Source organism: Capra hircus, chromosome 16 (assembly GCF_001704415.2).
Source record: "Capra hircus breed San Clemente chromosome 16, ASM170441v1, whole genome shotgun sequence".
Classification (NCBI taxonomy): domain Eukaryota; kingdom Metazoa; phylum Chordata; class Mammalia; order Artiodactyla; family Bovidae; genus Capra; species Capra hircus.
Window position 1 is genome coordinate 62,327,648 of NC_030823.1, and position 13,514 is coordinate 62,341,161.

At 46.6% G+C, this 13,514-nt stretch overlaps 1 protein-coding gene across 5 annotated transcripts in view; it reads right to left on the reverse strand.

Annotated features, from left to right (window-relative positions):
• Positions 714–13,514, reverse strand: part of RGS8 (regulator of G-protein signaling 8) — a 47,475-nt gene continuing 34,674 nt past the window's right edge. For all 5 annotated transcript variants that reach the window (XM_018060690.1, XM_013970422.2, XM_013970423.2 and 2 more), the window contains 2 exons: positions 7,136–7,302; positions 714–5,690 (listed from right to left, as the gene is read on the reverse strand). In XM_018060690.1, the coding sequence (XP_017916179.1) occupies positions 5,508–5,690; positions 7,136–7,302 (350 nt within the window). In that variant the 3' untranslated portion in view covers positions 714–5,507. The remainder of the gene's footprint in view (positions 5,691–7,135; positions 7,303–13,514) is intronic.

Sequence of the window (13,514 nt, forward strand, 5' to 3'; positions counted from 1 at the left end):
AGCTCTCGTGGCCAGTCCACAAAACTAGGATGGGGGGTGGGGCAGATCATTTCCAGGCAGAAGTCTTCTTCATTTAACCCAAAGCAATTACCTGTGAAGAAACATCAGCTTTCCTTTAAAGACAGACCACCTCTGGTGCATTTTAATTATTTTAGACGATTAACATTTCGTGTATCTCTATCTCATCTCTTTTCACCCCTGAAAAATGAGCTTTTGCGAGCAGGTTCTCCAGCTCTTTCTCCTGCGGGTCCCCTCCATGGGACTCATCACCAGAAACTCTGGAAGATTCAGTGACTCACCCAGGCCTTTCAGGGGCACAGCGATTGTATAAAGTGAGATACAGGCAGAGGCAAGATCAACCCACTCCATTCTCAGATAGCTCCAGCTGAACAAATATACAAGCCATGCCTCAGTCTTTTCTCTCCCTGCGTTCTCAAGCAGTAGGTCGCACTAATAAAAATACCACCTCGTGTTTGCACAGCACTTTACAGTTTCAAAGCCACTCTTGCAGCCCGAAGTCACTCTCCACCCACCCCCACTCATCCCAAGTCCTTCCCATCCTGTTTTCACCCACACCACTGCTTTTCCTAATGGCCGGCCCCGTGCCAGCCTCTGCCAGGGGGAGGCCGTGTGCCCCCTCCTGGGGCGTCCATGTGTTATGAGAAGCATTTCCTCACAAAAGAGTCAGCCGGCCAGAAATGTGGGCAGAGAGCGAAGGGCAGCGTGTTCAGGTTCGGTTTATTATGTTCTCTCAGCCTTGTTTATAGTAGAGGTGAATGACATTATTCCACTTTGCACGGTAATGAAACAATTCAATGAGGATGAGCTGCTACAGATGCGCTCGTGCCCCGTGACTCGGCAGCTAATGCTGCCTCACCTGGAGGGCACACAAGCCCAGCCACTGTTTCAGTCTTTGGAAGAGGGGAGGGAGCCGAGGGGCAGAAGGGAGGAAGAAGCAGGAAGGGGACCAGTGTATCGACAGGACCCGGCCCCCACAGCTGGGACAGCCAGTGGCCCCATCCTGCCGACTTGGACCACGGCATCGCATGATTCAGCGAGGTCGCAGGGACAGGAAGACATCTCCGTGCTTGGCTTCTCCCTTCACAGTCTCATGCCAAGTGGCACAGGCTCCCCGTGCTGGGGGGTGACTTCGTCACCTCTTTTGCTTTCAAAACAGAGGATGCAGATTTAAAGAGGGCTGATGCTTGGCAGATTGCAGGAGAGCTTCAGATGGAAAATCATTAATTCCTCTGCCAGGCTGAGAAGTGGGCACAGACAGGGGTCAGGAGAGGTCTGGGTGCTCTCGATGAGAGGAGACATCCTGCCTCTGAACTCACCACCCACCACCTCTCCTTTCCGGTTTATGGAGAAGCAGATGCCACAGGAGCAGCTTGTCTTCATCCCACCCGCAGCCCTGCTGCTCTCAACCACAGTGAGTTCACACCTTGCCCTCACACCTGGACACCTGGCCATGCTGGGGACAAGCGCCCAGGGCCTGCACCCAGAGGCTAGGCCTGCAGGTTGGGCAGAGAGCCATTCACAGCTTTGGTTAGTTCAGAGCAGCAAGTTCTGCAGAGAGCACCAGAGAGTAAATTCAACTAGGAACTTCCCAGCTGCCCACCCGGCTTGAGACCAACAAGGGAATGGTGAGGGCGCAGAGCAACAACCCAAGCCCCACTGCGGCCTTGGCAGAGAAAGCCTCAAAGAGCTTTCAGTACTGAGGATCTGACACCCTCCACTGAGGAATCTGAAGTTGTCGTGCTACCACTGTTATTACTGCTATGCACTCCTCACCCACTACCTAAGCCCAGCTCCCATGTTTCACGGCCTTGGGTACAGAGGCACGGCCTAACACGAAATGAGCAAGCACGTGAGTGCATGAACACAAACAGAAAACAGAGAAGCAGCCCACCAGGCAAGCTTGGAGGAAGCCCTGTGAACAAGAGCCGGGAGCCATAGAAAACCCCAAGGACCCCTTCAGCCCCCACCAGTGGCATACCCCATGCATGCAGCTGGGACAGAAATATTTTTATCTCAAAAGAGCAAGTCAGAGAGGGCATAGAGACAGCCACCCTAAGAGTCAGATTCAGGGCTGGCAGGTTCCTGCTTGTTGTGCTTGATTGTGGCTGGGTGTGCTCTAGCCCTCTGGGACCAGCTGGAGACCACCACCCCTCCCTCCCCATCCCTCGGGTCCAGCTTCCCAACCTTATTTGCACATTGGATTCACCTGTGGAACTTTAAAAACTACTGATGCTTGAGTTCCAACCCCAAGCTGTTCTGGGGTGGGATCTGGACATTTGGGTTTTTTCAACTCCCCAGGTGGTTCCACTGAACAGCCAAGGGGGAGAGCTTATGTCTTAGACCACTGTCTTAGACCATCTTTTTTCAAAGTATGGTTCACAGGCCACTACATACCTGGGAACTTATTAAAAATGCAGATTTTTGAGTCCCACCCCAGATCTATCAGATTAGCATCTCTAGGAGTGGAAGCTGGGAATTAGCAATTGTAACAGGCTTTCTGGGTAACCCCTGCACATCCTCAGGTTTCATAATAGATGCTGCTCGGGGATCCTTCCTCACCCCAGAGGTGCCCAGAGCTCTGAAGGGTTGTCATTTATGATGTTCTATTTGGTTTAGAGAGGGCAACAGGAAATCTCACACCAGCCCCCAGATCGGTTACTACTCATGTGGGGCTGAAAGGCCACTCAGGGATGAGAGCAGCCCTAAATGTCACAGCTCTGCCCGGCCCACTGCACGGCTTGCACCCAGAAGGCAGTCCACAGCACAAGCCCGGCACAAGGTGCCAAGGAAGACGGCAAATGGGAGAAGTAGCCCCTGGGGGTGCCCCCACTAAGGAGGCAGAGGAGGGCTTGTGAAGAGGGCAGGGGAGCGGGTGGGACAGGGTGATGGGGAAGGTCAGGGATGAGGTATGCTCAGATATTGCTCTAGATGTTGTAAACATTTCTCTTTGTTTCGTCACAGACCAGAATCTGGGTTGGCATGACCAAAGTGCCTGAAAGTAGCATCAGAGCAGAGCTCTGTGCTTCTTGTGGGAAGCAGAACATAAAGGGTGTGAGGAAAGCTCCACCCATGGGAAGATCATCTCTGTGGTGTACTAGTCTAGTGCTCTTAATTGTCTCTCTCTCTCACACACACACACACACACACACACACACACACTCTCCACGGGAGTACCATAAACATAGCTATCACGTTCCTTTACACACAAACACAAACCCACCCACCCTCACTTAGTGGCAAATTTTGGGATACCCAAGCTGGGTCCTTCACACCTCCCCATCGTGAGAGGAAGTCACCGGGCTCCATGACACCACCATCTGCTGCCTTCCTTCCACCAATAGTTTGGCAAGAACCCTAGGCTCCCCCGTATAACATTCTTGTTCAGACTTTTCTCCTGGGGACAGTGGAAGTGGCAAAAAGGCCCCTCCTAGAACATTTCGTGTTTCCATAACTCTGTGCTGTTCCAATTTACATGCCCTTCGTGTTCGACAGTAGAGTTGGCAGCAGATGCACGTTTTGTATGTAAACAACATTGGAAATACCCTGTTTGAGAATTCGATCATTAAATTAATTCTGGCAGCATAAGCTAAGGATGGTTTTTCACCAATGGGGACGGGGGAATACTACCCGATCTAACTAGGAACGCCCACACGAGGCTGCAGAGTCCTTGAACATGAAATTCCACAGGTCTCTTCAGGAGTCCTGTGTTCTTTCTCTCCTTGACGGTTTATACAGACACATCAACTCTCATTCACAAATGCTCAGCAGGGCAGTGGACCCCAACAGCCAGTGGGACTCAAGAGCCTTCTTGGCCTGTTGTAGCTGTAGCTGAGGAAGGAAGAGATTTATGAAGCTGCTGGACGAGGATGCAAACGTGGAACACTCTCACATTTAAAGAGGCCCATCCTTTCCCCAGGAGGAGACAGCTTCCACCAAGGCCTCAGTCACCTGCACTGCAGAATCCACACCTGTGTAGCTTCATTTAGTCCAGCTGAAAGCTTTGGAACTCTGCGCTGAATCCAAATCCATCAGCTGTCAATCACCCCGAGCGACCTCCGGCCCGTTCTCTCTGATTCAATCTACCAGGAGACCAGCACCTCCCAGGCTCCTCTTCCACTTTCTGGTCTCTCTGCTGAGGCTTCATCTCCCTGGCACCACAATCTTGAGCCAAAGTCAGCTTCTTCCTGGGCAGCCGGAAAAAGGTTTCCTGCATCTCACTCACCATTCCAAGGAAGAGTTTCCTGATGTACTTCCAAGAGCAGTGCCAGGGTACCATGAAGTCATCTTGAAGGAAGGTTCTCCATAAACCAGATGTTCACAGTGATCTTCTCAGCTTCACTTTCGCTCCCATGTTCAGTCCCAAAACATCAAGAAGGAAGCTCCTGATCAGCCAAGATGGCCCCCATGAGAGGGACCTTTCTAAGAAAGCATAGTCTCAGGAAGCAAGCTGGAAAGAGAGTGTTGGCCTAAGTTCCCACTCTCCCCCATCAGAATTACATGACCTGCATGGAGGGGGGAAGAGGGAGACAGGGAAAGTATTAGGCACATGAGAGCTGTCCATGCTAGGGGAGTTCACCTCCCTTTACCAAGCCGTCCATCACTCTATGGGGTCAATGATGTGTGATGCCACAGGGAGGCGAGGACAGAGTGTACATTAAGCAACAGAGAGGTTATATGGTGCCCCGCTGCCCAAAAGTCTACCGCTACATTCCCTGCTCATTCAACTTCTGGAAACCTTCTCGGTAGAACTGAGGAAGACTTGCAAGCTTCCTATTTCTCAATAGCAGCTCTATATCAGAAGTGGTGAAGGATGTCTCCCAAGATCCTTCCTGGATTTGCAAGTGTATAGGAGTCTTGTGAATTTCCTAGGTTGAGATGGGCAGTGGTCACGGCCTTTCATACTGGTCCTATGGAAATGGAAGAAATAGCCAGCTTCATGGAGTTTGTCCCTTTCCTCAGAGGCCACCTGTCGGTGACAGTGCTGAAAACCCCAGATAACACTGAGGTCTCAGCACCCAGGACTGGCCATTACATTACGACAGCAAATCACAAATGTGATCCAGAGTCTTCTAGCCCTCCCTCACAGGGGTCTAGGACAAGTTCAAAGAGTCGGGAATCCTAAACGAGGAGCATGTGGAAGTGGTGGAAATTGCCTTTGCATTATTTACAGATTAGCCCAACACAGCAAATCTCCCTTCTTGGTGGAGATGACCCAAGGCCCTATGAAGGGCAAGTTGCCAACCCAGAGAAGGGTGACAAAGTACGACCACTAACCAAAACACAAACACAGGTAAAGGGGGCAGGACAGAGTCCGAGCTCTGGTGGCTGGATCAGACTTTGGAATGGCCCTTCATCCGTTCCTCACTCCTGGCCTCCCAACCTAATTGCCACTGCTTTTGAACACCTACAACACTTCACATTAGAATATGGTCTTGGCAGCAAGGGGAGGGGGAAGCCGGTGATCTCCAAGAGTCCCCATCTGAGTTCTAACTGAGCCGCCTCTGGCTTTGGGACAGCAAATCTAAGTACATTTTGGACCTCAGGAACCGGGGGTAAGAGTCTTTCTCCATGAGACTGTGTACTTTGCCCTGGGCTTGGTCAAAACAAGTCAGGGATGGCTCTTGCATGTTCTTCCTCGTGGCTTCTCGAGTCTGGAAGTCTATGTTTACCTGGAGACACAAGCAGAGAACATCATCACAGGCCCTCAAGGGCCAAGGCACCTGGCAGCTGGTCCTACTTAATAATTATTCATGACAGCATCTTAAATACATTAAGGTTATTCATACTTTACAAACTGCTTTCATGAAAGTTATCCCTTTTGACCCCAGGAAGAGTCCTGTAAGGTCTAAAGACCAAATATTCTTCATTCCAATTTATAAAGATACTGAAGAAATGAGTTATCAAAGCTGGTCTGTGGAGTAGGATATGGCAGCCCACTCCAGTATTCTTGCCTGGAAAATTCCATCGGCAGAGGAGCCTGGTGGGATAACTACAGTCCATGGGGTCACAAAGAGTCACACACAACTGAACAACTGAACACTCTCCTTTCCCACTCACTTCCCCACTTTTATTCCCTGTTGCTATTAAAATTTAGTGTGTAATGTTAAAAAAGAAAAAAAGCTGGTCTAATGTACTATGGAAAGTTAGTAACAGTCAAGGTAAAAAAAAAGCCCAAATTACTCAACCCTCAATCCGGAAGTCTTCCCAATGTCAGGCCAAGAGTTAAACCAGAGACTAGCATTAATGTGGGTTCCCTAGAGTAAACTTGCCCATTTGTCCTTTCTCAGCTACTAAGGAAACAAATGCCCTGGGGAGAAAGACTATGTTAAGAATGTACATCTCTCATCCAACCAACATTTATAAGAAGCCTGCTGTATTCTGGCCATTGGCCAAAGACCTCCTGAGTCCCAAGTCAAAGCATAATTGAAGACTTCTACATACATAATGCATCTAAATTCATAGACAGCAAATATTTTTCTTCTATAAAACCCTCCCAGGTAAAACCCTGTTTTATAACTCAGAATAGCAGTACACAGAAATTCATATTACCATTATAAGTAATTACAATAAATGAGATACCATTAAATAATATGTGACTGTAATCACTCATTAATAAGCAATGGCAAATATTGGCTAGGTATTTGACCCCTAATACTCATAGTAATCTTGAAAGGGAGGTGATATTATACCCTTTTACACTTGGGAAAATGTGATTCAGAGAAACAGGGTAAGCTGACCAAGATCACACAGCAAGTAAGTGGTGGAGCTAATGTTGCAACAAGATTCCAAAGTACATGCTTGTTCCATCAAGCCATGCTGCCTTCCTCTAGGAAAACTAACATGAATTTACTGGCATCTATCTTGCAGAATCCCTATAGAAACACAGTTCCTGCTGGCACACATTTAACTGATAGACAGCTAAAATACTCCTAATAGAGCTCCTTTTTATAGAATCCCTGGGCTCTGCACCTTAAAAGTGATCCCTTTTTTCATCAAGAGCCATCAGAGCAGTGAGGCTCAGTTCAGAAGAAAGCCCCCGTCAAACCTGGCTCAAACTCCTTCACAGAGAGAGGGCTACGGATGGAGGTCTGACAAGACCCCACCGCCAACGCACCTCCCGCGGAGCCTGAACATCCACAAACTCCTCAAAGATTCTATGGGCCTTGGAGACCAGTTTGGCAGTGGACCTGGTCTTCTTGAACTCCTCACAGGCCAACCAGAACTCCAGGTTCTCTTCACTGAACTCCGTCTTCAGGAAGGCGCGGAAGGCAGCCACTCCATCTGTGGATGTGGAGGGGTGTGGAAAGGAAGAGAAATAGGGAGAGGCTTCAGTTCAAGAACTGCAGGAGAAAGAAAGAAAGGTGGTCAGAATGCAAGAGTGGCCCTAGCTAGGCCACTGTCCAGCCCCCATGGATCCTCCTCCACATCCTCCTGAAGATTCTCTTCTCTTAAACACACAGGCACCCTCAGAGGAGAGCTGTGCTCCGCATCAGAGGGTCACCGGGATGTTCCGGAGAATTGATTAGGCTGCTACAGGAATAACGACTCTGGGAAGGCCTGGTCACTTTTAATCAGCCCTCAGTGGTCACTGCCTGTCCCGTAACACAGAGTTGGCTGTCCCTTGGGTCTACTGGTGAGCCTGTGTTTCTAATGAGGCCAAAGTAATATATGGAATTCGTTCTCGCCCAATCCAAGTCAACCAACCTGAAAAAAACAATCTGTCACAAGACAAATTGGGTGGGTCGGGGTGTGTGAATGCCTCAGGGCAAATCCTTTATTAATATCAGAAAAATGTCTGAAAATAAACACCCCACTGCTGTGAAGTCAGTAAAACCATCCTATTATATGGAAGGGGTGCTCAGCCTCTTTTTACAAACTTTTGAGGTCCCATACTTTAATGATTAATTCCATGGATCCTTTATTTTTAAAAAGCTTGCCTATCAAATTATATGTTTTAATTAAGATCAGTTATAATTTTTCTACCAAATGGTTTAATGATTAACATAGCCTTTCTTAATTTTTCTTAATTGATGTCATGCATATTGCCAAATGGACCTTCTGATTAGAATCAGAGCAGTGTTATCACACAGATTTGGAAAAAGAAACAACATTCATTGATAGCCTGTGCATTCGGCTGATGTTTTCATCTTCAAAGAGTTTTTATAAAGTATCCTAACCCTTAACGCACACTCCTCAAATCAAATAAGACCTATTGCTTTCTACCAACTGTCCCCAGAGAAAGGGCAGATACAACTGAAAACAAAGGAGAGACTGTATTTGGTAAAAAATGATTCTGGCTATAATGTTTCATTTCTTTTCTAAAGTTTACTAGAAGGACAATATGTTAACAAGTTTTTATTCACTCTTTTTTTTTTCCAGTTTTTAGTTGTTTTTTGAAATTGGATTTTTTATTATTTAGTATTATATATAGTATATAGTATTATAATCTTTTTATTATAGTTGGCTTTGCAATGCTGTGTTTCTGCTGTTGAGCAAAATGAATCAGCCACACATATACATATATCCCAGCTTCCTTGGATTTTCTTCCCATTTAGGTCACCACAGAGCATTGAGGACAAGTTTAAGTGGTCTACAATCTGTTCTCATTAGTTATCTATTTTATACATGTTGTTGTTTAGTCACTAAACAGTGTCTAATTCTATGACCCCACAGACTGTAGCCACTAGGATCCTCTGTCCATGTGATTTCCCAGATTCAAGATTACTGGAGTGGGTTGCCACTGTCTTCTCCAGGGGATCTTTCCAACTCAAGGATCAAACCTACATCTCCTACTCTCCTGCACTAGCAGGCAGATTCTTTATCCCTGAGCCACCAGAGAAGTCCAATTTTATACATAGCAGTGTATATATATATACCACTTGAAATCTCCCGGTTCATTTCACACCTGCTTCCCCAACAGGTACCCATGGACTCCCCTGAGCAGCCTAGGTCCAGGCTTATGTACTAGGATTGGCCACTGCCCAGCTTCATTCCGTGGACCAGTGGCACCAGCCACATGGGTGACATATTTAAATGTTTGTTTTACTTTCCTGAAACATTTTTATTTCTAATTAAAATGTCTATTTCAAGATAGACATCTTATTGCCCACATTAGAACCATAGTTATAAAAACCCAAACTTTTAATTTTAAGAGCCAGGAACTTGGGAGAGAAAAGGGTTTCGATGAAACTCCCAAACCTAAACCTTAAATCACAAAGAAATATAAGTTTGGACGCCTGAGCTTAAAGTGTTTAACAAAGGTAGGGTTGGCCATGATGTTTATCACCTAGCCAGGACATTTCTGAGAGTGAAGGGGACCACTTTTGTTAACTACACAGGAAGAATGGGCATATACCATGACCGCCATAGGCAAACACCAGGACACACAGTCACCTTAACAGTAAGACAAGGAGCCTAGAGAAAGCAGAACATGAGATAAGGTTGTTTTGCATCAGGCAGGATGGAAATAAAACTGTTGCTGTGCCAGGCAGGAGGAGAGCAACACACAGTTTAGAGCCATGTAAGAGGCCTACTCAGGGTTCCACTCACCCTTATCCCTGCCTTGGGTTTAAAACCCTGAGAGGAGGGAATAGAAATGCGAGATAACCTGAGGATCAAAGTGCATGTGAAACAGTGGCCTGGCAATGATTAGGCAGAGAGAGTCTAAAAATCATTCATTCGACTCAACAACTTTTTAAAAAAACTACTTATGTACAAAGTACTATTCAAAGTCTTGGGATATGTTAGAGAACAAATCATAAAATTCCTGTCCTTAATACCCCTTGTGGGTGCTCTTTGCCACGTCTTGTCTCCTCCAAGGTCTCAAAGAGGCGTTCAAGAGGTTTCCACACCCACCTACTGCCGTGGGAGCCTCTGGGTGGGGGGATATCAGTGCCCATGAGAGGCGAGGGGTGGGGGGCGGGGGGTCTGCTCCAGCAAAGTGACCTCGGAGCAGAGATCAGTCCACATGTGACCAGAGCCAGGGACCCTATCCATGGCATGAGGAGGATGCAGGCCAGAGGCCCTGCCCTTGTGCCTTCCCACTGTGGTCAGGGTATGGAAGGAAAAAGTTAGGGGGACCCTAAAACATTGCAGTGATCTAAAGGAGCAAATGTGAAGAGACTCAGAAGAGTGACTAGGAAGGGCCTGGGTTTTTTTCTTTTCTTTTTAATTGGAATCTAATTGTTTTACAATGTTGTGTTAGTTGCTACTATACACAGAAGTGAATCAGCTATATATATACCTAAGTCCCCTCCCTCCCGAACCTCCTTCCCATCCCACCCCTCTAGGTCATCACAGAGAACCAAGTTCCCTGTGCTGGACAGCCCGTTCCTTCTAGCTATTTTACATATGGTAAGGTATATATGTCAATGCTACTTTCTCAAGAGCCTGTTGTTTTTAAACCAGAAGAGGCTAAATTCTTCTAATTGAAAAGTTTGTGGCTCCTGTTAGATTTTGTTTTGCTTTTCACCAAGCAAGAACAGGTGCTTGTGAGCAAGCAGAGATGAAGAAAATTACCTCGCCACCTTCCTCAACGGTATCAGTGAGAATCGCCCTCCCAAGGAAACTGTCTGGCCTCATACTACCCAAGATACAGACCTTATCTCCTTACATCAGAGCTCAGCTTTGCTGGGTCTTTGTGTGGATTAAAGGAGATAACACTCGCAAAGTATTCTCAGGATCATTGCTTTACTTCTCTCCACTTAATCGATGAGGAAATGGATGCTTAGAGAAGTGGCTAGACTGAGTTCACACAATAATAACACACAGCATTAAAAAATATAAGATAGGTTAACTTCCAATCTAATACAGCAGTAACACCATCTCTACTCATTGGCTCATTTATTCTTGCACCCATTATGTGACCCAGGCATTCTGCTAGGAGCCTGGGCAGAAAACATAAGCACAGTTAAGCGCTCACAGAACTTGCAGTAAAAGAGCAATTTGAGCCAAGATAACATAATTATGGTAATTATGGTATAGATGATAAGTGATATGATAGGGAAAGCGTAGGTTGCTGTGAAAGTACCCAGGAAGAGTGCCTGTGCCAGAGCTGGGGAGAAGAGGGAAGTCTTGCAGGAGGAAGAAGCTTCTAGGCTGAGATGTGAAGCTGAGAAGGAAGTTAAGTGAAAGCAGGAGGGGAAGAGGGAGAAGAGACTGGCAGGAAAGGCGAGTCACACAAGCAGAGGCCTACAGTTAAGAAACATCGTTAGAGTAACCAGAAATAGTTAAAAGACTAATGTTTACTACTACTACTAATGCGAAAATTATTGAGCCTACTTAGAAGATACACATACACCAAGAGGCCTGTGAAGGAGCCAGAAAGAGAAGTGCTGCAGAGAAGCAGCCAGTTCTGACTCCACACTGGAACTGTTTCTTTGACTTGCTTTTTGTTCCTTTTATTATCATAACCACACAGAATGGTCTGTCCCCAAGAATCCTGCCCTTCTGCCTGATTGTTTAAAGTGCCTTTGTTCAGAACCTTGTCCACCTGTGGATGGCAGGAAGGAAGAAATGAACACATCCCCTGCCTAAGGCTTGCATTTCTGGGAGATGTTTGCAAGATTAATGGACTTGTTGCTTTGCTTCCTCACCTCCCCCATCTCTGATCTATAAAAGAAACTGGCTTCCAGACCACCATCCCCCCCATAAGATGGTCATTTGAGGTGCTAGACCTGTCTTCTCCGTCAGCCAGCTCTCCAGTTAAAGTCTCTTCCTTGCCTCAATCACTGTCTCTCAGGTTCATTGGCCTGTCATGTGATGTGCAGAGCAAACTTGCACTTGGTAACAGAAGGATGACACAGCCCTCCAAAAGACCTGGGGAGTCAACATTTCAGGGGGAAGGCAGCCACCATGTCCAGTGCTACCCAGAGACCAAGGTAGAGATGCTCTGAGAAGCAGTGGTTGGTAGACTCAGCAGCAAGATTCAGCAACGATTGGCAGGAACGGTGGCAGTTCTAGTCATATTGTGGTTAAGTACAGGGGTGAGTGAGAGGGGAGGAAGTTGAAACAATAAATTTAGATGCCTCTTCCAAGAAAGGGAGTAGAGAGATCAGAGAGCATAGCTGGAGAGAAACAGGAAGTCAGGAAAGAGCTCTGGGGTGGGTGGGTGTGTGTGTGTGTGTCTGTCTGTCTGTCTGTCTGTCTGTCTGTCTGTTGGGGTTTTGGTAAGATAGCCTCGGTGGTGGTTTAGTCACTAAGTCATGTTTGACTCTTGAGACCCCCATGTTCTGGAGCCCTCCAGTCTCCTCTGTCCATGGGATTTCCCAGGCAAGGACACTGGAATGGGTTGCCATTTCCTTCTCCAAGAGAGCCTGCTGCTGTCTTGGGTATGATTAAATGTTGATCTGGCCAGAAAATACTTGTTGAGCAGGAAGAATTGAAGCTAACAAAAAGAGTTTAATTGAGGGGACTACCCTGGTGGCCCAGTGTTTAAGAATCTATCTTCCAGTGCAGGAGACATGGGTTCAATCCCTGGTCAGGGAACTAAGATTCCACATGCCACAGCTAAGGAGATGCCCACATACCGCAATGAAGATCCCATGTGCTGCAACTAAGATCTGATACAATCTAAATAAATAATTTTTTAAAAGAAAGTGTCTAATTGATGAAATGTTGTCTCCAGGAAGGCAGGAGAAAGGCCAGAGAACAATGTCATGATAGAGAGAAAGAAGAAAAGCTGTATGTGGATGCAGGGACGTCTGTAGTTTGGAAGCAGGATACAGAAGGAGGTCCTTTCTGATGTTAGCTGGAAAAGTGGTATGAACTGAAGATAAGTTTCTTACTTATTTATCTAGGATCTGTGGCAGAGTTTCATGTATTTACTCCACACCATGCTTTGGGCTAGAGATTTCACACACAGCAGCTCAGTGTAATTTCACAGCAGTGCTGACCCACAGATAGCACAAATGACCCAATCTCCATTTTCCACATTGAAACGTATGGAAATCAGATAAACTTCCCAGTCACACAGTTGGTAAGAAGAGCCAAGTTTCCCTACCATCCATATGGCTCCAAAGCAGGATCTTTCCAAATGTGTTTGCGGGCAGAAGGAAAAGAAGAGCAAGGGAAGAGAACAATTAAAGGGGAAAAGCATAGCATCTGGTAAAGGCAAATTCTAGAGAAGGAGAAGGATCAAGAAGAAGTAGAAGAATTTGACTTCCTAAGAGTCAAAAGTAGAGAAAGAGGGGCAGGGGTCGAAGGAGACAAACAGTTTAGGGAGGGACATATTTGAGATGCATCAATTTGAACAGCTTTGATATTCTTCTTAATTTGGAGTGGGGGGTGGGGGGAGTGAAAGCCCTGCAGGTGGTCTGCCTCCATGCACTAGATTTTGGAGATATGGTAGAAGCAAATCAGATAACGTCACAACCTCACAGAACTCCAAGTTAGTCTGGTGTAACAGACACTAAGCAATCATTTAAAATAATTAATTCAGGGTCTTCCCTGGTGGTCCAGTGGTTGAGAGTCTGCCTGCCAATGCAGGGAACATG